Source organism: Colobus angolensis, unplaced genomic scaffold (genome assembly GCF_000951035.1).
Source record: "Colobus angolensis palliatus isolate OR3802 unplaced genomic scaffold, Cang.pa_1.0 Scaffold87, whole genome shotgun sequence".
Classification (NCBI taxonomy): domain Eukaryota; kingdom Metazoa; phylum Chordata; class Mammalia; order Primates; family Cercopithecidae; genus Colobus; species Colobus angolensis.
Window position 1 is genome coordinate 2,790,786 of NW_012122598.1, and position 25,263 is coordinate 2,816,048.

Sequence of the window (25,263 nt, forward strand, 5' to 3'; positions counted from 1 at the left end):
AATGTTGGAGAAGTGGGACTGCTTTTAAAATAGTAACAAGAGCTTTCCTGAGGCTCTTCTTAGCGTGGGAGTTTGTCCTTCCTCCTACGGTTGCTCATTCATCCATAGGTTCTCACAGAACAAGATTGCCCAGGATTGCTCTCCATTCTCCTCATACGCAGTGCTTAATGCATGGACTGGACAAAGTGAAGCTCATTCCTCTCTAAACCAAGCACACTCACCTTTGACAGTCTGCCCACCCTCTCAGAAGGTGTATACAGATTTGAGATTTCAAGCACTGAGATCAGAAATTAAAATGTGGAATTGACATGTTACATCATCACACTTGTAAGGGCACATTTTTATGATTCACTGCTTCCATATGCCCCTCGACTTTCCCTACACACCCCATTAAACTGTCTGACTCTTGATTCTTAAGAAATGTCAAAATCTGTGGGAATAAAAATCCAGTGAATTCCTTAATGATTTTTGTTCCACTCATTTTCAGTTGTTTAAATTAAGCTCTATGTAAATATTCCAAAACAGCAGGGAGAAGGTGTCTATGAATTTCAATTGAAAAGCAGATTTACATGAGACTAAGCTCAATGGGAAAGCAAGCACTGAAGAGGGAGGTGCAGACATGGAAAGAAACTCCTTGCAGATGTCAGGTCTCTGGGCACGGTGGGCAATGTCTTCTCCCATTGTCTTAGGTAAACGCCACATGGGCAGGTGATCACAAAGCACACAGAGCAAATGTTGCTCCTACAGTGTAAAGACTCAACGCCTCTGTCCCTCTTGCCTGACAAAGGAGGGTTAGATCCCCAAAGTAGACCTCATTCTTATGTCCAGGAAGCCAGGGAGGACAGCCAGGAGCTCCAGAAGAACTGGTACAAATGCAATGCAAAAAACACAACAGGCCACTTCTTGCTCAGGCCATCGGGCAAATGCCCATACGCCCTCAGGAAGGATCCCACTCAGTGGGTGAGGCTGGTGCCAGTGGAGAAGAAAACCTGTGTGGGAAGGGGGCACACAGGGAGTGTCTGGTGAAGAAGAAGGAGGGGACAATTATCACAGATCAGCTCCTTGTCTCCTTTGTTTGAGGACATGACTAACTCATGACTTCAGTGAATGTATACCCAGGCTTATTGCGTTAGGATCAAGTCAAGGCTGGAAGGCAGGAGAATTTCTCTATGACTAAAGGAAGCCAAAAAGCAATCTTCATATTTCATACCTTTCTAGAAACTGGGTGTGATCTCACTGTTGGTAAAGCCCAGCCCTTCCCAACCTGCAAGCTCACCTTCCAGGACTGGGCCCAGCCCATGCTCTCCATATATAAGCTGCTGCCCGGAGCCTGATTCTTAGTCCTGCTTCTCTTCCCTCTCACCTCCAGCCTCTCACACTCTCCTCAGCTCTCTCATCTCCTGGAACCATGGCCAGCACATCCACCACCATCAGGAGCCACAGCAGCAGTCGCAGGGGCTTCAGTGCCGGCTCAGCCAGGCTCCCTGGGGTCAGCCGCTCTGGCTTCAGCAGCGTCTCCGTGTCCCGCTCCAGGGGCAGTGGTGGCCTGGGTGGCGCATGTGGAGGAGCTGGCTTTGGCAGCCGCAGCCTGTATGGCCTGGGGGGCTCCAAGAGGATCTCCATTGGAGGGGGCAGCTGTGCCATCAGTGGCGGCTATGGCAGCAGAGCCGGAGGCAGCTATGGCTTTGGTGGCGCCGGGAGTGGATTTGGTTTCGGTGGTGGAGCCGGCATTGGCTTTGGTCTGGGTGGTGGAGCCGGCCTTGCTGGTGGCTTTGGGGGCCCTGGCTTCCCTGTGTGTCCCCCTGGAGGAATCCAAGAGGTCACCGTCAACCAGAGTCTCCTGACTCCCCTCAACCTGCAAATCGACCCCGCCATCCAGCGGGTGCGGGCTGAGGAGCGCGAGCAGATCAAGACCCTCAACAACAAGTTCGCCTCCTTCATCGACAAGGTGAGCCAGGGCCATGCCCTCCACGGGGCACTTCAGGGTCCCCAGACCAGAGGAGCAACACATTCTTGCCAGGGAGACCTAGGAGGGAGGGAGAAGGGGACTCAGTGCAAGTGGCTGCCCCTGCACAGCAGGTATCAGGGATGGGCATCACTCCCACATGGGATCTCCAGATTGGTTCTCACTCCTGCCTAGGGAGAGCCATAGCTTTTCATAACCCTGAAGCACAGATGATGCCATCAGAGAGTGGAGTAGGGTAACTCTTCCCTCTGAAGTATCTAAGAAAATGCCGGTACACGGACTAGTAAATTACACTCTGTGGTCTGGGTAAGATGAAAAAAAAATTGGAAACAAAAGAAAGGATATTTTGGCTAGATTAAGAAAAAAGAGACTTCAGACATTTACACATTATGTGGAAATGTTAATTAATCCTCAAAACAAAGAATGACCATAACATCAGGATGTTTTAGAGGCGACACTTGCACAAATGGGTAGTGAGACTGGAATCGAATCACTGGGCAACATTGAACACCTCTCCTAACTGAGGTCCTATTAGTAATAAAAACTGTGTAAAATTTATCAGATGAATAATATTTTATAACTATGTTTGTGATTGTGGCTGGGAAAGGAAGGAAAAGACATGTTGAAACTCACTAATATGTTCAATAACTTAGAGAGTGAGAACATCTCAATGGTCCGTGGGACAATTTCTCTAGTGAGACTGGTGGGGTGCAAAGGAGAAGGGGTTGGGGGAGCAGAGCCCAGCCTGAGCCTCTTTACATGCACTGTAGTAGCCCAGCGCGATGGGGACCTCTCAGACCTGCCAGGAAACCTGATACCAGACACTTCTTTCTTCCTCCCTTTGCCTGGAAAATGACCATCTTCTCTCCTTTTCAGGTGCGGTTCCTGGAGCAGCAGAACAAGGTTCTGGAAACCAAGTGGACCCTGCTGCAGGAGCAGGGCACCAAGACCGTGAGGCAGAACCTGGAGCCATTGTTCGAGCAGTACATCAACAACCTCAGGAGGCAGCTGGACAGCATCGTTGGAGAACGGGGCCGCCTGGACTCCGAGCTCAGAGGCATGCAGGACCTGGTGGAGGACTTCAAGAACAAGTGAGTTAAACAGGAGAAATGGACTCAATTTCCTGCAGCACACACTTCAAGACTATTGGGTGACCAGGGCCAGATGGGGGTAAGATTCCTAACAACCCATGTCCATGGAAACAGAAAGCACAAATTAGTTCCTAGGAGCAAACCTGCAAGAACCACAAATGGTTATGGGAGGATGGTGAGATTAAAGAAGTGGCAAATTTAGTAGCAGCAAAAATAATCTCTTTGGCTCTCTGTGGCAGAAAAGCTCAATTAGAATATATTCCATTCGAGAAAAATGTTGGATTCCAGGCTGCTTTTCTGTTTCATCCTACCCACCGGCTCTAATATGTCCCATGCCTTTCTTCCTGCAGATATGAGGATGAAATCAACAAGCGCACAGCAGCAGAGAATGAATTTGTGACTCTGAAGAAGGTAAGCAGATGAAGCCGTGGGGTTCAAATTCTTTTAGAAGGACAGAAGTGGCTCTGTGTCGTCACTCACCTGGGAGAGGAGAATCGGTAGGGGGACTAGAAGATGGGTAGATTGAAAAGGTGCACTCAGGTAACTCCAGGTTATTGGCTCTTTCCCCAGGATGTGGATGCTGCCTACATGAACAAGGTTGAACTGCAAGCCAAGGCAGACACTCTCACAGACGAGATCAACTTCCTGAGAGCCTTATATGAAGCAGTAAGCGTCTCCACCATCCTTCTGTTTACTCTGATGGGGTCTGCAAAGGGGAGAAGATGTATAGGGCTGGGTATCTCTGTAAATGTCAGAAGTGAAGTTGATCTTATGACCTTCTGTTCTGCAGGAGCTGTCCCAGATGCAGACCCACATCTCAGACACATCTGTGGTGCTGTCCATGGACAACAACCGCAGCCTGGACCTGGACAGCATCATCGCTGAGGTCAAGGCCCAATACGAGGAGATTGCTCAGAGGAGCCGGGCTGAGGCCGAGTCCTGGTACCAGACCAAGGTGAACAGAGAGTGGGCAGCCACTGAGGAATCCCTGTGTCCAGCCCTGAATACCAGAGAACTGCAGACTTCGTTGGGGACATCCCCTTACAGGAAGCCAGGGTCCTCTCACAGGACGTGCAGTCTGCACTGTTAGAGTAGACATTTGCGTAACTTTTGCCCAAGTCAAGGAGGAGAAAGAACCCAATGCAGGAGGAAAGCTACCATAGACAATGACATAGTCATCTGCATTTAGCTTCACCCTGATTGCTGACTTTTAGAAAATGGTACAGAAAATTTCTACTCCCTAACGAAACTAGGCAGGCAGTGGTGCCATAAGGAGGATGGTCTGTGACTCCAGAGTTTATTATCCACGTACCACATAACATCAACTTTTCCTCAAGTTTCTTGGGGAGAAGCCATTAGGTCCACTTCATGACATGCATGATACATAAGTGGAAGTCATCGCTAGCCAGGTAAGAACCCGTAGACACTGTCTCTCTCTCCACCTCTGGGCTGCAGTACGAGGAGCTGCAGGTCACAGCAGGCAGACATGGAGACGACCTGCGCAACACCAAGCAGGAGATTGCTGAGATCAACCGCATGATCCAGAGGCTGAGGTCTGAGATTGACCACGTCAAGAAGCAGGTAAGGTGAAGGGCAATGGAGGACCGAAGCATTTTCTTTTCATTTCCTCAGGCAGTCATCAGCCATTATATTAGGGAAAATCCCCCTGGAACTAATGAAAACCAGGGAGAGGAGACTATCAGATCCTACCCTTAGATCAGTTCCTACCCTTAGTGGGTACCCACTGGTTAGGAGACATGGATCCTACCTAGGGCATGATACAAACAGGTGAGAGAACCAGTCAGGGTGCTCAGAGCTGCAAAAACATGGTTTAGATCAGGAGCATCCAATCTTTTGGCTTCCCTGGGTCACAGTGGAATAAGAAGAACTATCTTGGGCCACGCATAAAATACACTAATACAAACAATAGCTGATAAGCTAAAACAAAACAAAACAAAAAACGTACAGTCTTGTCTGTTGGCTCATGCCTGTAATCGCAGCACTTTGGGAGGCTGAGGCTAGTGGATCATGAGGTTAGGAGTGAGAGACAAGCCTGACCAACATGGTGAAACACTGCCTTTATTCAAAATACAAAAAAATTAGCCAGGCATGGTGGAACGCGCCTGTAGTCCCAGCTACTCAGGAGGCTGAGGCAGGAGAATCGCTTGAGCCGCGGAGGCGGAGGTTGCAGTGAGCCGGTATCACGCCACTGCACTCCAGCCTTGGTGACAGAGCAAAACTCTGTCTCAAAAAGAAAAAGAAAAAGAAAAAAACTCTCATAATGTATTAAGAAAGTTTAAGTATTTGTGTTGGGCTGCATTTAAAGCCATCCTGGGCTGCATGTGGCCCGTGGGCTATAGGTTGGACAAGCTTGGAAGGAATTGGATGTATTTCCATAGGAAGACTGACTTGGAAACTGCAAAGGAACAAATTGAAAAAGAAAAGGGCAGATCAGAAAGCACAAGGAACGTTGTTTCAAATCTGCTCGAGACTCAAGATAAAAGAGAGAGTAGAGGAAGGGCGAAGGACAAAGAAAAGTGCTACCCAAGCAGATGAGAGATTCTGAGCGGGAGGAAGGCAAGGTCTCAGCAGTCTTATGTGAAGACTCATCACCTCACTTCAGGATGGTCTTAATTTCGTGTATGTTAGTGTGGCATCTATATGAGGTAATCATAAATGGTCTTGATTTGACTGTGGAGACAACAATCCAAACAAACCAGCAGGTCCATTTCTTCCAGTCTCTATGTCCACTGCAGTGTCTTCCAATAGTAAATATCCACATTCTCCCGCAGAGTGGTTCACAAAAAGCGTTGAGTTGTTGTTTTTTTTTTTTTTTCAAATGAACCAGACTGGACAAAAACTGTAAAATAAAAAAAAAATAGACAGGAAGAGTCAGAGCTCATTCACCATCAATTCTGGGCCCCTGACCCCTTCTTCACTAGAAAAAATCCAGCCAGGTTTAGTCTCCTCTGGAAGACTGGATGATAAGTTCCTTCTATTTCTTTCTTCTTTCAGTGTGCCAACCTGCAGGCCGCCATTGCTGATGCTGAGCAGCGTGGGGAGATGGCACTCAAGGATGCCAAGAACAAGCTGGAAGGGCTGGAGGATGCCCTGCAGAAGGCCAAGCAGGACCTGGCCCGACTGCTGAAGGAGTACCAGGAGCTGATGAATGTCAAGCTGGCCCTGGACGTGGAGATTGCCACCTACCGCAAGCTGCTAGAGGGCGAGGAGTGCAGGTGGGTAACTGACATGGCTTCCTCCAACAGTTGAGTCCATCTTCAAGGTGCCCGGCACTGAGCACAACTCTAGGGTGCATTGCCCATGGCCATAATTGCTTTTCTTGAGAGAAAACTAAAAGAGCTGTTTCCCATGGACTCTTCCACACACCGAGTCTGCCCACACTGGTCCAGGGAAGGAAGGGCTCTCTGAGGTCTCATCCTCCCTGTGTTTCTCCCCACAGGCTGAATGGCGAAGGCGTTGGACAAGTCAACATCTGTAAGTACCTTTGCTTGCCTTCCTCCCCTGCCCTTGCACTCTTCTGACTGGGCTCAGGCTGACAGGATGAGCTCACCGTGGCTTCTGGTGTCCTTGTCCCCCTCTCCACCACAGCTGTGGTGCAGTCCACCATCTCCAGCGGCTATGGCGGTGCCAGCGGTGTCGGCAGTGGCTTAGGCCTGGGTGGAGGAAGCAGCTACTCCTATGGCAGTGGTCTTGGCGTTGGAGGTGGCTTCAGTTCCAGCAGCAGCAGAGCCACTGGGGGTGGCCTCAGCTCTGTTGGAGGCGGCAGTTCCACCATCAAGTACACCACCACCTCCTCCTCCAGCAGGAAGAGCTACAAGCACTGAAGTGCTGCCACCGGCTCTCGGTCCCACAGTTCTCAGGCCCCTCTCTGCCTGCAGAGCCCTCTCCTCAGGCTGCCTGTCCTCTCCTGGCCTCCAGTCTCCCCTGCCCTCCCAGGTAGAGCTGGGGATGGATGCTTAGTGCCCTCACTTCTTCTCTCTGTCTATACCAGCCCCATCTGAGCACCCATTGCTCACCATCAGATCAACCTCTGATTTTACATCATGATGTAATCACCACTGGAGCTTCACTTTGTTACTAAATTATTAATTTCTTGCCTCCAGTGTTCTATCTCTGAGGCTGAGCATGATAGGAAAATGATCTCTGATCCTTTTCATTGCAGAAAATTGCCTGGGGCTTATTTCAGAACAACTTCCACTTACTTTTCACTGGCTCCCAAACTCTCTTCCTTGCAAGTGTTGTGAACCCCCACCCCTGCAGTATCCATGAAAGCACAAGTGACTAGTCCTGTGATGTACAAAGCCTGTATCTCTGTGATAATTTCTGTGCTCTTCACTCTTTGCAATTGCTAAATAAAGCAGATTTAGAGTACAATGTATTCTTTTACTTTGCCTTGCTTTGGGACCCAAGTTTTGGGCTTAAACTTTTTTATCAGATAAATGAATATTTATTTTTAAAAGATAATCCATTCTTTATATACATAACTCACCTCCTTTAGAGAGGGTCATCAAACTTCAGCTTAGTATCGTGACATTTGGAGTGTGTTTCTAGATTAAATTCCATCTAACCTTTTGGCAAATGGAGTGGGAGGCATCTGGTCCACCAGTATCATCCACTCTGTTTTAACTGTCCATACCAGGAACTAGCATCCCATTCCCTCTGCCTTGGTTTCCAGGATCACTTTTCCCCTTATGCCAGGGCTCAGCCTAATTGTCCAGTTAAGAAACATATTCTTGGCCAACTAGAGCAAGTCATTTGACAAAAGAATCAGATATGTGATTAATCATTATAATTGCCCTCATGAGCAAGAAACTTGCCTGACAACATGTATCAAGCACAATTAAAATGTGCACACACTGAACTGTAATTATACTTCTAGAAATGTATCCTGAGGAAATAGAACAAATTCAGAAAGGTGTACACACATGGATGTGCATCACAAGAATCTTCACAACAGGGAAAAGTTGGAGACATTCAAGTTCAAAGACTCAGGCCAAAACTCCCAGCTGCTTACTCCCTGAAGAGTGAAGACAGTAGAAGAGGAAAATTTTCTTCTTCTCACAGGAGAAGGCTCTGATAGAGATCCACAGATATCGGGCCTAAGGCTCTGATAGAGATCCCAAGAAACCAAATCCATGTTGTTCAGAAGAGATGGTCCTATTCCTCTCTTTGGTGTGAACTCTCCTGGTTTAACTTCTATGAATGGGGAAGAGAAAACTCAGAATGAGGTTCAAGGTTGGTCTATTGACTTGTCCTGTCCCAGGGCCACTTCAGTCCTTGTTGCCTCCATGAGTGACAATTATCTTCCTAACTCTAAGATTCTTGTATCACTGAAGAAATTTACTTGAATTATACTGGTGTTTCTGGATACTGCTGTATTGGTATCCAACTGTGTTCATCTCCAAAAGTTCCCCCAGCAATATGGGAAGCTTCTCACACTGGCACTTCCTCACATTCTCTCCAGAACTTTCCTGACAGCAGACAGGTGAAGACTGACTTCCAAAATCTAAGCACTCTTACCACATATATATGTATCCTTGAGAAATAATGAAAAATAAAATAATTGACAAGAAAAATTATCTAGAATATAGCAATACAGCAAAAGAAAGTTACAAATTATCCATATAGGTTTAAATAAAATTAAAATCTTATGGTGCATGGACATTAAAAATGCAATAAAGAAATACTACAAACAACTCTATCGGAAATTTGACAGCTTAGTTTGAGAAGAATTGTTACTAATTCTTCTTTAAATGTTCAGTATAATTCAGTAGTAAGGCCGTCTGCTCCTGGGTTTTTCTTTGTTAGAACACTTTTTATTACTGATTCAACCTCATTACTTATTATTGATCTGTTCAGGTTTTCTAATTCTTCTTGGTTCAATCTTGGTAGGTGTTTGTGTCCAGGAATTTACCCATTTCCTCTAGGTTTTGAAATTTACTGGCATATAGTTGTTCATAAGTAGTCACTAGTGATCTTTTGTATTTCTGTGTTATCCATTGTGACATCTCCTTTTTGATTTCCGATTTTATTTGCATCATCTCTTTTTTCTTAGTCTAGTTAATGGTTTGTCAATTTTGTTTATCAGCTTTTTGTTTCCTTGATCTTTGGTATTTTTTAATCTCATTTTTGTTTATTTCTGCTCTGATCTTTATTATTTATTTCCTTCTACTAATTTTTGGTTTGGTTCATTCTTGTTTTTCTGGTTCCTCGAGGTACAACATTAGGTTGTTTATTGGAAACCTTTCTAGTTTTTTGATGTAGGCACTTATTGCTATAAACTTGTCTCTATATTAACTCTTCTCAACCTATTCCAAAAAAATTGAAGCAGAGGAAATTCTTCCTAACTCATTCTACAAGGCCAATATAATTCTGATATCAAAACCAGATAAGGACACAACATGGAAAAGAAAATTAAAAGCCAATATCCCTGATGAACACAGAGGCAAAAGTTCTCAACAAAATACTAGCAAACCAAATCCAGCAACACATCAAAAAGAGCGTACACCATAATCAAGTGGTATTTATCCCAGAAATGCAAAGATGGTTCAACATATGATTAAATGTCATACATCACATTAATAGAATGGACAGAAGCCGTATGATCATCTCAACAGATGCAGAGAAACTTTTGATAAAATTCAACATCCCTTCACAATAAAAACTCTTAATAAATTAGGTATAGAAGGAAAGTATCTCAATATAATAAAGTCCATATAGGACAAACCCATAGCTAACATTTTACTAAACAAGGAAAAGCTGAACGTTTTTCCTCTAAGAACTGGAACAAGACAAGAATGTCCTCTCACCACTTTCATGCAACATAGTATTGGAAGTCCTAACTAGAACAAGTAGGCAACAAAAAGAAATAAAGGGCATCCAAACTGGAAAGGAGGAAGTCGAATTGTCCCTGTTTTCAGATGACATAATATTTTACATAGAGAAAACTAAAGACTACAAAAATGCTTAGAATTGATAAACAAATTCAGTAAAGTTGCAGGATACAAAATTAATAAGCAAATACCAGTAGCATTTCTAAACCCAAAAACAAAACTAGCTAAAAAAATCAAGAAGGCAATCCCATTTACAATAACTATAAAAATGAAATAAAATTTCCAGGAATAAATTTAACCAAGGAGGTGAGAAACTTCTGCAAGGAAAACCACAAAACTCTGATGAAATAAATTGAAGAACATACATACAAATGGAAAGGTATCCCATGCTCATGGATTGGAAAAATTAATATTGTTAAAATGACAATACTACCCAAAGCAATCTACAGATTAATGCAATCCCTGTCAAAATATCAATGAAGTTCTTTACAGAAATAGAAAAGAAATTCTAAAATTTGTATGGAACCACAAAAGACCACCACCCCATGCCCAGTAACCAAAGCAATCCTGATCAAAAAGAGCAAAGCTCTTTTTATTATACTACAAGATGAAGTTATTATACTACAAGATGTCAAAATACATCACAAAGCTGTAGAAACAAAAATTGCATGATACTGGCATAAAAACAGACACAGAGACCAATGGAACAGAATAGAGAACCCAGGAAATAATCTACATATCTATAGCCAACAGATTTTCGACTAAGTTTTCCACAACACTTGTTAGTGATAAAAACAACCTTTTCAATAAATGGTGCTGGGAAAACTGAATATCCATACGCAAAAGAATGAAACTAGAGTCCTACCTCTCATTTTATATAAAAATCAACTCAAAATGAATGAAAGAGCCAAATGTAAGACCCAAAATGATAAAACTACAGAAGAAAACATAAGGGAATCACTTCAGAACATTGGTCTGGGAAATATTTTATAAATAAGACCTCAAAGGCACAGGCAATGAAAGCAAAAATAAACAAATAGGATTGTATAAAACTGAAAAGCTTCTGTACTGCAGAAGAAACAATCAACAAAGTGAAAAGACAACCTACAGAATGAGACTAAAATATTTGTTGAGTCTTCATCCAACAGTATCCAGAATATATAAGGAACTCAAACATCTCAACAGCAAAACAGCCAACAATTCAATTTAAAAATTGGCAAGTGATCTGAACAGACATTTATCTAAAGAAGACATACAAATGGCGAACAAACATATGAAAAAATGCTCGACATCACTAATCATCTGGGAAACGCAAATCAAAACTACAATGAGCTATCATCTCACCCCAGTTAGGATGGTTATTATCAAAAAGACAAAAAATAACAAAAGCTGACAAGGATGCAGAGAAAAGAAAACTTTTATATATTGCTGGTGAGAATGTAAACTACCACAGCAACTATGGAGAACAGTATGGAGGCTCCCAAAACAACTACAAATAGAACTACTATATGATCCAGCAATCTCACTACTGAGAATTTATCCAAAGGAAAGGAAATCATGATATCAAAGAGATATCTGAACCGCATATTTATTGCAGCACTATTCACAATAGTCAAGATACAGAATCAACCTAGGTGTCCAACAACAGATGAATGGATAAAGAAAATGTGGTATATACACACTATGGAATACTATCCAGCCACAATAAAGAGTGAAATCTTGTCATTCATGGCAACATGGATGGAACTGGAAGACTTTATCTTAAGTGAAATAAGCCAAGGACAGAAAGTTAAACACCACACATTCTTGCTCATATGTGGAAGCTTAAAAAACTTGATCTTAGAGAAGTGAAAAGTAGGACAGAGGATACTAGAGGATAGGAAGGGTAGGAGGAAGGGTGGGATAGAGACAGATTTGTTAAAAGATGTAAAATTACAGTTACTTTGGAGGAATAAGTTCTAGTGTTCTATATCACTGTAGGATGACTATAGTTGACAATGTATCTAGTTTCAAACAGCTGGAAGGAGGATATTGAAAGTTCTCAACACAAAGAAATGCTAAATGTTTGAAACAACAGATATGCTAATTACCCTGATCGGATCACTATATATTATATGCATAGAAACATCACTATGCACCTCATGAAGATGTACAATTATTATTCATCTATTGAAATTAAAATTTTAAAGGATTTTCATGTTATAAACAACTTGTAAACTTAGATTAAATGGGCTAAATCTTGAAAACACAAAATACCAAATATCTTACAAGGATAAACTGACAATCAGAATATCCATATACCTATTAGATAAATTGAAACAATAATATACAACTTTTCAATAAAGAAAGGATTGGGATATTTTCATTGGTTCACTCTAGGAGCATTTAAAAAATGAGATGACAACAATACTCTACAATCTTTTTCAGAAAATAGAAGCAAGACAGCACTTTCTAATTCATTATATGGAGGCCGGTATAACACTTACATTAAAACTAGATAAAGACATTTCAAGAAAGAAAACCTACAGATCAATACCTATTATAAACATAGACACAAAAATGTTCAAGAAATTACCAAAATGAATCCAACCAAGTATATAAAGAATTATATAATACGAACAAGTGGGATTTATTTCAGATATGCAAGCCTAGTTTAACACTGAAAATCAATCAATGCAATTCACTACATCAAAGGAATAAAGAAGGAGAATCAAGTGATTATAACAATCGATGCAAAAAAGGTATAAAACACAACCTAACACTCATTCAAGTTAAAAAAAAATTAACTCTCAGAAAGTAAAGAATAGGGACAACTTCCTAAACTTGGGAAAGAATGTCTAGAGAAATTCCACAGCTAATAACATCACACTTAATGGTGAGAGACTGGACCCTTTTCCCCTAGACTAAGAACAAGGCAAGCATGTCCTCTCCCACTGTTACTCATAATGTACTGGAAGTCTAACTAGAGCAAGAAGATGTGAAAAAGAAATAAAAGTTAGACAGAAATGAAGAAATAAAACTGTCTTTATTCTCATATGATGTTATAATCTATGTAGAAAATTCTAAAGAATCTGCCAAAAACTTCCAGGAAATAATAAGCAAAGATGACAAAACTGCATAAAAAAGGTTACTATAAAAAGTAAGTACATTGTTTGTTTTTTTGGTTTTGTTTCAATTTTGTTTTTGTTTTGAGACAGAGTTTTGTTCTATTATCCAAGCTAGAGTGCAGTGGCATGATCACAGCTCACTGTAGCTTTGACCTCCCTGGTTCAAGTGAACCTCCCACCTTAGCCACACAAGTAGCTGGGACTACAGGTGCATGCCACCATGCATGGCTGATTTTTTGTATCTATTGTATAGATGGGATTTCAGCATATTGCCCAGGCTGATTTTGAACTATGGGGCTCAAGCAATATACCTGCCTCGGTCTCCCAAAGTGTTGGGATTACAGGTGTGAGCCACTACATCTGGCCAAAAAGTAAGTACATTCTTATATACCAGCAATAAAGAACTGAAATTTGAAATTAAAAATCAATATTATTCACAATAGCACAATTAGATTAAGTACTTAGGCATAAATCTGACAAAATATATAGAAAAGAAGCTATAGGTAGAAACTACTAAATAATGATTAAAGAAATCTAAGAGGTAAATAAATGAAGGAGTATTACATATTCAATATTATTAATTGAATTGACTCAATATTATTAAGCTGTCAATGCTTTCTAACTTGATGTATAGATTCAACATAATTTCAGTAAAAATCCTAGTAAGCTAGTTTCAACAAACTGAATAAAGATTGTATGTAAAGAAAATAGATCTTTGCAAGGTGAATAAGTGAAACAACTGTAGTGATGAAATAATGATATACATTTGCCAAAACCCACAAATTTTTTGTTTTAAAATTAGTATTATTTTAATTGAAAAAGTAAGAATATACATTTATGAAGTTCAATATGATGTTTACATATGTGTATACACACACACACACACACAATGTGGAGTGATTAAAACAGGCAAATTAACATCTTAAGTCATTTTTTGTAGGGTGAGACATTTGAAATTTACCCCTCTAGTTATTTTGAGATGTGCAGTATGTTATTATTATGGTCACCCTGTTGTGAAACTTATCTCAAGACTTATTCCTCCTGTCTAATGACGCTTTGACAAAGCTTGTACCATTTGTACCCTGTGACCCAGTCTCCAGTAACCATCGTTCTATTCTCTAGACCTTTGACCCAGTCTCTAGTAATTATCGTTCTGTTCTCTATTTCCACGAAATTTGACTTTTTAAGATTTCACATACAAGTGTGATCATGTGGTATTCCTATACCTGCCTTTTTTCATTTACCATGATGTCTTCCATCATGTCTTTTGTATTAGTTCATTCTTATCCTGCTTTAAAGAAATATCCAAGACTGAGAAATTCATAAAGAAAAGGAGTTTAATTGACTCACAGTTCTGCATGGCTTGGGAGGTCTCAGGAAACTTACAATCATGGTGTAAGGCACCTTTTCACAGAGTAGCAGGAGAGAGAATGAGTGCAAGCAGAGGAAATGCCAGATGCTTATAAAACCATCAGATCTCATGAGAACTCACTCACTGTTATGAGAACAGTATGGGGGAAACTGCCCCCATGATCCAATCACTTCCCACTGAGTCCCTCCCACGATATGTGGGGATTATGGGATCTACAATTCAAGATGAGATTTGGGTAGGGACACAGCCAAACCATATAATTTCACCCCTGGTTCCTCCCAAATCTCAGGTCCTCATATTTCAAAATATGATCATGTCTTCCCAAAAGTCCCCCAAATTCTAAACTCATTCCAGCATTAATGCAAAAGTACAAGTCCGAAGTCTCATCTGAGACAAGACAAGTCCCTTCCACCTGTGAGCTGGTAAAAATCAAACACAAGTTAGTTCCTTCCAAGATACAATGGGAGTATAGGCATTGGGTAAATACACCTATTCTAAGTGGGAAAAAATGGTCAAAACAAAGGGGTTACAGGCCCCATGCAAGCCCAGAATCCAATAGGGCAGTCATTAAACTTCTAAGTTCCAAAATGTTCTCCTTTGACTCCATGTCTCACATCCACATCACACTGATGCAAGAAGTGGGCTACCATGGCCTTGGGAAGCTTTGCCCCTGTGACTTTGCAGGGTACAGCCCCTCCTCCTGGCTGCTTTCACAGGCTAGCATTGAGTGCCTGTGGCTTTTCCAAGCACACAGTACAAACTGTCAGTGGATCTATCATTCTCAGGTCTGGAGGACAGTGGCCTGCTTCTGACAGCCCCACTAGGCAGTGCCCCAGTGGGGACTCTGTATTGGGGCTCCAACCCCATATTTCCCTTCCACACTGCCCAGGCAGAGATTCTCCATGAGGGCTTCACCCCTACAGCAAATTTCTGCCTGGACATCCAGGCGTTTCCATACACCCTCTGAAATCTAGGCAGAGGTTCCCAAACCTCAATTTTTGACTTCTGTGAACTCACAGGCTCAACACCACATGGAAGCCACCAAGGCTTGGTGCTTGCATCCTCTGAGGCAATGGCCTGAGTTGTACCTTGACCTTTTTTAACCACACCTGGAGCTGAAGCAGTTGGGATGCAGGGCACCATGTTCCAAGGCTGCATAGAGCAGGGGGGCCCTGGGCCCAAACCAGGAAACCATTTTTCCCTCCTAGGCTTCTGGGCCTGTGATGGAAGGGGCTGCTGTGAAGGTCTCTGTCATGCTCTGGAGACATTTCCCCAATTGTCTTGATGATTAACATTCACCTTCTTGTTACTTACGCAAATTTCTGTAGAGGGCTTGAATTTCTCCCCATAAAATGGGTTTTTCTTTTCTGCTGCATCATCAGGCTGCAAAATTTCCAAACTTTTATGGTCTGTCATCTCTTGAATGCTTTGCTGCTTAAAAATTTCTTCCACCAGATATCTTAAATCATCTCTCTCAAGTTTAAAGCTCCACAAATCTCTAGGGCAGGGTCAAAATGCCTCCAGTCTCTTTGTGAAACATAGCAAGAGGGACTTTTACTCCAGTTCCCAACAAAGTCCTCATCTTTATCTGAGACCACCTCAGCCTGGACTTAATCATTCATATCACTGTCAGTAGTTTGATTAAAGCCATTCAACAAGTCCCTAGAAAGTTCCAAACTTTCCCACATTTTTGTGTCTTCTCAGCCCTCCAAACTGTTCCAACCTCTGCCTGTTACCCAGTTCCAAAGTCACTTCCACATTTTCAGGTACTTTATAGCAGTACCCCACTTTCTGTGGTAACAATTTACTGTATTAGTCCTTTCTTTTGCTGCTATGAAGAAATATCTGAGACTGGGTAATTCATAAAAAAATGAGGTTTAATTGACTCACATTTCTGCATGGCTAGGGGGTTCTCAGGAAACTTGCAATCATGGTGGAAGGCACCTCTTCACAAGGCGGAAGGAGAGTGAATGAGTGCAAGCAGGGGAAATGCCAGATGCTTATAAAACCATCAGATCTCATGAGACTCACTCACTATCTTGAGAAGAGCATGGGGGAAGCCACTCCCATGATCCAGTCACTTCCCACTGAGTCCCTTCCATGACACATGGGGATTATGAAAACTACAATTCAAGATGTGAGTTGGTTGGGGACTCAGCCACACCATATTATCTTTATTTCTTAGAGCAGTTTTAGGTTCACAACCAAATAGCCCAGAAGATAAAAAGACTTAGCATATATCCCCTGCCCATACAAATTCAGAGCTTCACCCATTCACAACACCAAACAGAGAAGTATATTTTTTGCAACCAATGAATCTATGTTGGCATGCCATTATTATCCAAAGTTCATAGTTTACATTAGGGTTCATTCTTAGTGTTGTACATTTTATGGATTTTGAACAATGTATTATGACATTTATCTACCATTATTATATCATACAGATTAGTTTTGATCTTAATGTTGTACATTTTATGGATTTTGAACAATGTATTATGACATTTAGCTACCATTATTGTATCATACAGGTTAGTTTCACTACCCTGAAAATCCTCTATTCTAAGCCTACTCATTCTTCCTTCCCCACTAACAGCCAATAATCTTTTTACTGTCCTCGCAGTTGTGCCTAAAGTATGCCATCTAGCAGGAATCATACAATATGTAGCCTTTTCAGATTGGCTTTTTTCACTTGGTTACATGCATCTAAATTTCCTACATGTCTTTTCATGGCTTGACAGCTCATTTCTTTTTAGCGTTGAATATTCCATTGTCTTGATAGGCCACAGTTTGTTTACTATCCACCTACTAAAAGACATATTGATTGCTTCCTAGTGTGAACCCCAAATATCTGAGACAGGTCTCAGTCAATTTAGGAAGTTTTTTTTTTTTGCCAAAGTTAAGGATGCGCACCATGACACAGCCTCAGGAGGTCCTGACAACATGTGCCCAAGATGGTTGGGGAACAGCTTGGTTTTATACATTTTAGGGAGACATGAGACATCAATCAATATAAGACGGTACATTGGTTCAGTCTGAAATATGGGACAACTTGAAGCTGGGAGGGAGGCTTCCAGGTTATAGGTAGCTAAGAGACAAACAGTTGCATTCTTTTGAGTTTCTCATTGATCTTTCCAAAGGAAGCAATCAGATATGCATCTATCTCAGTGAATACAGATGGTTCTCTGAATAGAAAGGGAGGCAGCTTCCCTAAGCAGTTCCTAGCTTGACTTTTCCCTTTAGATTAGTGATTTGGGGATCCCAAGATTTATTTTCCTTTCACACTAATTTGGACAATTGGTAATAAAGCTACTATAAATATCTGTGTGTTAGTCCTTTCTCTCACTGCTATAAAGAAATACCTGAAATTGGATAATTTATAAAGAAAAAAGGTTTAATTGACTCACAATTATGCAGGCTCTATAGGCCTCTGCTTCTGGGAAGGCCTCAGGAAACTTACAATCATGGTAGAAGGTGAAGGAGAAGCTGGCATGTCTTATGTGACTGCAGCAGAAGGAAGAGAGAGAGAAGGGGAAGCTGCTACACACTTTTAGACAACCAGACCTCATGAGAACTCACTCTCTATCATGAGAACAGAAAGGGGGAAGTTTGCCACCATCATCTAATCACCTCCCACCAGGTTCCTTTTCCAACATTGGGGATTACCATTCAACACAAGATTTGGGTGGGGACACAAATCCAAACCACATCAATCTGTGTGCAGGTTTCTAAATGGGCATATACTTTCAATTCATTTGGGTAAATACTAATGAGTTCAGTAGATGAATTGTATGGTAAAAGTAGGTTTAGTTTTGGGAGAAACTGCCGAACTGTCTCCCAAAGTGGCCATGCCATTCTGTATTTCCACAAGCAATGAATGAGAGTTCCTGTTGTTCCACATCTTCACCAGTATGTGGTATTCTCAGTGTTCTAGATTTTAAACATTCGAATAGGCGTGTAGTGTTATCTCATTGTTTTTTTAAATTTTAACTTACCTGATGACATGTAATGTTGAACATCTTTCATATGCTTATTTGTCATTTGTATATCTGCTTTGGTTATGTATCTGTTAAACACTCTGGCCCATTTTACAACCAGGTTTTTTCTTACTGTTAATTTTAAGAGTTCTTTGTATAGTTTCAGTAACAGTACTTTATCAGATATGTCTTTTGCCAACATATTCTTACTCTGTGGCTTGACTTCTCATTCTCTTGGCAGTGTTTTGTGCAAAGTCTCATGCTTTGAAATTTTAATGAAGTTCAGCTTATACACACACGCACACACACATATATATATATATAAAGATATCCTTTTGGTTATACACACACACATATAGATAGATAGATAGATAGATGATTGATTGATTAATAGATAAGAGAGAAAGAATTATTATTATTAACAATTGGCTGTTGTTGTCTTGGAGGTTAACAAGTCCCAAGATGGCAAGTTGGAGAGCCAATGTTCCAGTTCCAGACTCAATCTCAAGGATTCCAAAGATCTGATGGTGTAGTTTCAATCCAAAACACCACAGGCTTGAGACCCAGAACAAGCAGATATTTTAGATAAAGTCTGAGGGCAGTAGAAAAACAAAAATCCAATGTTCCAGTTCGAAAATAGTCATGCAGGAAGATCATCCACTTACTCAGTCTTTGTATTATATTTATGCCTTCAACTGACTAAACAGGCCCACCCACGTTAGGAAGGGTAACCTGCTTTACTCAGTCTAACAATTCATATTCAGATTTTAATCTCATACAGAAGCATCCAAAGGGACACATCCAGAATAGTGTTTGAGCAAATATCTGGGCACCCTGTGGCCCAGTCATGTTGACAGCATTTTGTTGCCCATTGGCATCATTTTGTTGGTAAGGCAAAGAAAGCAGAGAGCCTGTGATTTGTGAGCCACTCTGCAGTGATCTTTGTTGGCTTGGTTGAATTGATGTTTAAAAGAATTATTCACACAGCCTTGTGTCATAATGAGAATTCCAACCCACCTGAATATGCCCCTGGTCCCTTCTCCCACAATATGTCCTGTAAATGGCAGCCCCAGAGGATGCTCATCTCATTAAAAATGAGCATCAGTTGGAAAGGAACCATTCCAGGATCCACAAAAGATCTATGCATTTAAAACTGAAAGGAGTGAGACAAAAAAAGGCACTTAAAGAATGTTCAACAGAAAAAAGGCACAATAAAACGTTAGCAAAAAAATTTCAATGAAACGATCACCTCCATAAAAAAAGAGAACTAAGGGACAATATGTTGAAACAATAAAGAACAATAGAAACGAAGACCAACTGAAAGCAGCACAAAGAGTAAAGAAAGATATTGCTGCAGGCACAGTAATTGACATATAGGAAAAGATGGAGAAAAGCAAACAGAAAAAAAGGGATCACGGAGTGGTAAAAGAATAAAGAGAAAAAAATAGATTTGGAAGGCAAAGTAGAGACAACACAAACTTAATTGGAAGATAATACATGTGTATGTGTTTAATATGTATATAATTTTAAAATATTTTATATATGTATGCAAATTTAATACATAAAACACACAGACAAATCTCTCTCTCTCTCTAGCTATAATTCACCTATACGTACCTTTCAAGGGGGCTTACTCTTTACATATAAAACTCCCCCTCCTCTCTCACCCTCTGTCTTCTCTCTCATACACATACACACACACACACACAAATACACACATCTCACATATTCCCCAGAAAAAGCTCAGAAACATATCCAAGTAAAGTTACTAGAAGGACACACAAGGACTTGGTAACAGTGCTTACTTCCACATAAAATGTTTGTGTGACTGGGGAATGGCCTTAGTATGCATTTTCTCCTTAAACATTTATTACATATTCAATTTATATACATATAAATAAGTGTGTAAATAATAATTTTCAGCATTTTTGTTTTTCATTTTAATTTATTTATTTTTTTGAGACAGAGTCTCGCTCTGTCACCCAGGCTAGAGTGCAGCAGTGCAATCTCAGCTCACTGCAATCTCTGCCTCCCAGGTTCAAGGGATCCTCCCACCTCAGCCTCCGGAGTAGTAGCTGGGATTACAGACTTACACTACCACACCAGCTAATTTTTGTATTTTTAGTGGAGATGGGGTTTCACCATGTTGGCCAGGCTGGTCTCAAACTCCTGACTTCAGGTGATTCACCCGCCTCAGCCTCTGAAAGTGCTGGGATTACAGGTGTGAGCCACTGCACCCGGCCAATTTTCAATATTCAAATAGGCATTCTATTATATCCACATCTGGAAAGTCTAAACATATGAGAGTCTTATTAAGCTTCAAGTTTTAATGATCAATTTCCAGGAAATATAGCGGACACAGTAGCATCTTAAATGAAACACTGAGTAAGCAATGAGGAAACCCTAAAGACTGAAATACTACTCAGGACAATTCATCTGGTCTCATCAACAAATGAATTGTAAACCATAAGGAAATAAATAAACAAGGACATTGGAGAATTGAATAGACATATCGATGTTAATAAATACACAAATTGGCTGGGTGCAGTGGCTCATGCCTGTAATCCCAGCACTTTTGGAGGCTGAGGAGGGTGGAGCACCTGAGGTCAGGAGTTCGAGACCAGCCTGGCTAACATGGTGAAACCCCATCTCTACTAAAAATACAAAAAATTAGCCATGCTTGGTGGCGAGCGCCTGTAATCTCAGCTACCCAGGAGGCTGAGGTGAGAGAATCTCTTGAACCTGGGAGGTGGAGGTTGCAGTGAGCCCAGATCGCACCACTGAACTCCAGCCTGGGCAACAGAGCAAGACTCTAACTCAAAAAAAAACAACAAAAAAATTACCCTTCCCCACTGTCCCCTCTACATCCCCTCTCTGTGCTCTTTTCTTCCTAGTCAAGCATTACTTTCTTTCTAGCTCAGGAATGCCACATGATGTGATGTCTTCTATCCCCTTTTGTGTTATTTGTCATCTTTATTAGAGTCAACTCCTTGAGGGTGAAGACTTAATAAATACGTAAACTTTTAAAATATAAAATAATATTTCAGTTATATTTTTAAAAGACCTATCATTTAGAGATTAATATTGAATTAATATTGAATTAAAACCCAAATATTTAGGGGATTTAAAAAAATTTAACATTGATAAGGGAATTGGGTGGAAATATACAAGATATAAGACTGGCCATAACGTAATCATCATGGAAACAGGTAATAAGTGTATACAGGCCCATTGTGTTGTTCTGCTCCTCTACATGTTTGAAATTGCACACAGAAGGAAAAATAATTACAAGGAAAATGGTAATATTTCTGTAAAGGAATTTGCAATACAGTGCTTGTGATCTCCAATATCTCTGCTGGAAGAAAGTCAGACTGGGAAGAGGAAAGCTCTCGGAGTATGTTGATAAACAGCCTAGCATGCAGAACCTTTGCTAGAGACAGTGACTAACTCCAGCTTCATGAACTGAGAATGCTCTGATTGTGCTGAGATCTCGAGTCAAAGCTGGAGGCAGGAACGTTTTCCCGGACTAAAGGAAGTGAAAAATGCAATCTCGGCATTTCATAACTTTACTAATCCAGTTGTGACCTCACTCTTTGTAAAGCCCAGCCCTTCCCAACCTGCAAGCTCACCTTCCAGGACTGGGCCCAGCCCATGCTCTCCATATATAAGCTGCTGCCCGGAGCCTGATTCTTAGTCCTGCTTCTCTTCCCTCTCACCTCCAGCCTCTCACACTCTCCTCAGCTCTCTCATCTCCTGGAACCATGGCCAGCACATCCACCACCATCAGGAGCCACAGCAGCAGTCGCAGGGGCTTCAGTGCCGGCTCAGCCAGGCTCCCTGGGGTCAGCCGCTCTGGCTTCAGCAGCGTCTCCGTGTCCCGCTCCAGGGGCAGTGGTGGCCTGGGTGGCGCATGTGGAGGAGCTGGCTTTGGCAGCCGCAGCCTGTATGGCCTGGGGGGCTCCAAGAGGATCTCCATTGGAGGGGGCAGCTGTGCCATCAGTGGCGGCTATGGCAGCAGAGCCGGAGGCAGCTATGGCTTTGGTGGCGCCGGGAGTGGATTTGGTTTCGGTGGTGGAGCCGGCATTGGCTTTGGTCTGGGTGGTGGAGCCGGCCTTGCTGGTGGCTTTGGGGGCCCTGGCTTCCCTGTGTGTCCCCCTGGAGGAATCCAAGAGGTCACCGTCAACCAGAGTCTCCTGACTCCCCTCAACCTGCAAATCGACCCCGCCATCCAGCGGGTGCGGGCCGAGGAGCGCGAGCAGATCAAGACCCTCAACAACAAGTTCGCCTCCTTCATCGACAAGGTGAGCCAGGGCCATGCCCTCCATGCGGCACTTCAGGGTCCCCAGACCAGAGAAGCAACACATTCCTGCCAGGGAGATCTAGGAGGGAGGGAGAAGGGGACTCAGCCCAGCTCTGCAGAGAGTGCACTTGGCTGCCCATGAACAGTAGGCAGCAGGGATGGGCATCACTCCCACATGGGATCTCCAGATTGGTTCTCACTCCTACCTAGGGAAAGCCATAGCTTTTCATAACCCTGAAGCACAGATGAGGCTGTCAGAGAGTGGAGTAGGTTAACTCTTCCCTCTAAAGTGTCTAAGAGATTACAGAGCAAATGCCAGGAGTATATGGGCTGGTAGACTACACTCTGGGTTCTGAGTAAGAGGAAAAAAATTTAGAAAGAAAAGGAAAAGATAATCTGGCTGGATTAAGAAAAAATGGGCATAGAAGCAACTATAAAACACAGAGAAATGCTAATTAATTTTAAAAACAGAGAATGATCATAACATCAGAATATCTGAGGGGAGAAATTACACTAAATCAGAAATTAGACTGGAATCTAATCATAAGGCAACATCTAATATCCCTCCTGAGGTCCTATCAGTAATAAAAACTGTACAACACATCAGGTAAATAGTATTTTTAAACTAGATTTGTGACTGTGCTTGGAAAAAGAAAAAGAAGAAATGTTGAAACTCACTGATACCATCAATAGCTTACAGCGTGAGAACACACACTTCAATGGTCCGTGGGACAACTTCTCTAGTGAGATTGGTGGGGTGCAAAGGAGAAGGGGTTGGGGGAGCAGAGCCCAGCCTGAGCCTCTTTACATGCACTGTAGTATCCCAGCACCATGGGGACCTCCTGGACCTGTCAGGAAACCAGATATCAGACACTTTTTCTTCCTTCCTTTGCCTGGAAAATGACCATCTTGCTTCCCCTCCAGGTGCAGTTCCTGGAGCAGCAGAACAAGGTTCTGGACACCAAGTGGACCCTGCTGCAGGAGCAGGGCACCAAGACCGTGAGGCAGAACCTGGAGCCATTGTTTGAGCAGTACATCAACAACCTCAGGAGGCAACTGGACAGTATCGTCGGGGAACGGGGCCGCCTGGACTCAGAGCTGAGAAACATGCAGGACCTGGTGGAGGACCTCAAGAACAAGTGAGGACTCAGTTTCCTGTAGCACACACTTCAAGACTATTGGGTGACCAGGGCCAGATGGGGGTGGGATTCCTAACAACCCATGTCCATGGAAATGGAAAGCACAAATTAGTCCCTAGGAGCAAACCTGCAAAAACCACAAACGGTTATGGGAGGATAGGGAGATCAAAGAAGTGACAAATTTAAGAGAAGCAAAAATCATCCCTTAGGCGCTCTGTGGCAGGAAAGCTCAATTAGAATATATTCCATTTGGGGAAATGTTGGATCCCAGGCTGCTTTTCTGTTTCATCCTACCCACTGGCTCAAATATATCCTATGCCTTTCTTCCTGCAGATATGAGGATGAAATCAACAAACGCACAACAGCAGAGAATGAATTTGTGACTCTGAAGAAGGTGAGCAGATGAAGCCAGGGGTTCAAATTCACTTAGAAGGACAGAAGTGGCTCTGTGTCGTCACTCACCTGGGAGAGGAGAATCAGTAGGGGGACTAGAAGATGGGTAGATTGGGAAGGTGCACTCAGGTAACTCCAGGTTATTGGCTCTTTCCCCAGGATGTGGATGCTGCCTACATGAACAAGGTTGAACTGCAAGCCAAGGCAGACACTCTCACCGACGAGATCAACTTCCTGAGAGCCTTGTATGAAGCAGTAAGCGTTTCCACCATCCTTCTGTTTACTCTGATGGGGTCTGCAAAGGGGAGAAGATGTATAGGGCTGAGTATCTCTGTAAATGTCAGAAGTGAAGTTGATCTTATGACCTTCTGTTCTGCAGGAGCTGTCCCAGATGCAGACCCACATCTCAGACACATCTGTGGTGCTGTCCATGGACAACAATCGCAACCTGGACCTGGACAGCATTATCGCAGAGGTCAAGGCCCAATACGAGGAGATTGCTCAGAGGAGCCGGGCTGAGGCCGAGTCCTGGTACCAGAGCAAGGTGAGCAGGGTGTGGGCAGCCGCTGAGAAATCCCTGTGTCCAGCTCTGAATACCAGAGAACTGCAGACTTCATTGGAGACATCCCCTTACAGGAAGCCAGGGTCCTCTCACAGGACGTGCACCTGCACTATTAGAGTAGACATTTGGGGAACTTACGCCCAAGTCAAGAAGGAAAAAGAACCCAATGCAGGAGGAAAGCTACCACAGACAATGACATAGTCATCTCTGCATTTAGCTTCACCCTGATTGCTGACTTTTAGAAAACGGTACAGAACATTTCTACGCCCTAAGGAAATTAGGCAGATAGTGGTGTCACAATGAGGATGGTCTGTGACTCCAGTGTTTAGTATCCACCCACCACATAACATCAGCTTTTTCTCAGGTTTCTTGGGGAGAAGCCATTAGGTTCACTTCATGACATGCATGATACACAAGTGAAAGTCATCGCTAGCCAGGTAAGAACCCGTAGACACTGTCTCTCTCTCCACCTCTGGGCTGCAGTACGAGGAGCTGCAGGTCACAG

General features: G+C 42.5%; 2 protein-coding genes across 2 annotated transcripts in view; both read left to right on the forward strand.

Moving 5' to 3' along the window:
- The first annotated feature begins 1,175 nt into the window (after positions 1-1,175).
- Positions 1,176-7,453, forward strand: KRT6A (keratin 6A, type II). Its single transcript, XM_011930583.1, has 9 exons — positions 1,176-1,948; positions 2,843-3,057; positions 3,408-3,468; positions 3,628-3,723; positions 3,848-4,012; positions 4,513-4,638; positions 6,073-6,293; positions 6,518-6,552; positions 6,667-7,453. Exons 1-9 carry the CDS (start codon positions 1,409-1,411, stop codon positions 6,900-6,902), a joined length of 1,695 nt encoding a protein of 564 aa, XP_011785973.1. The 5' UTR covers positions 1,176-1,408; the 3' UTR covers positions 6,903-7,453.
- A 14,538-nt stretch (positions 7,454-21,991) lies between these two features.
- LOC105503603 (keratin, type II cytoskeletal 6C) overlaps positions 21,992-25,263 on the forward strand; it is a 26,966-nt gene continuing 23,694 nt past the window's right edge. Inside the window, exon 1 of the mRNA XM_011930582.1 lies at positions 21,992-22,665. Coding sequence (XP_011785972.1) covers positions 22,126-22,665 — 540 coding nt within the window. The 5' untranslated portion in view covers positions 21,992-22,125. The remainder of the gene's footprint in view (positions 22,666-25,263) is intronic.

Bases quoted from the DNA above. Each gene is read 5' to 3' on its own strand.
- KRT6A (XM_011930583.1), top strand. From the start codon at position 1,409: ATGGCCAGCACATCCACCACCATCAGGAGCCACAGCAGCAGTCGCAGG. The intron at 3,058-3,407 runs GTGAGTTAAACA...TTCTTCCTGCAG, and splicing joins GTGGAGGACTTCAAGAACAA to ATATGAGGATGAAATCAACA. The intron at 4,639-6,072 runs GTAAGGTGAAGG...TTCTTCTTTCAG, and splicing joins TTGACCACGTCAAGAAGCAG to TGTGCCAACCTGCAGGCCGC.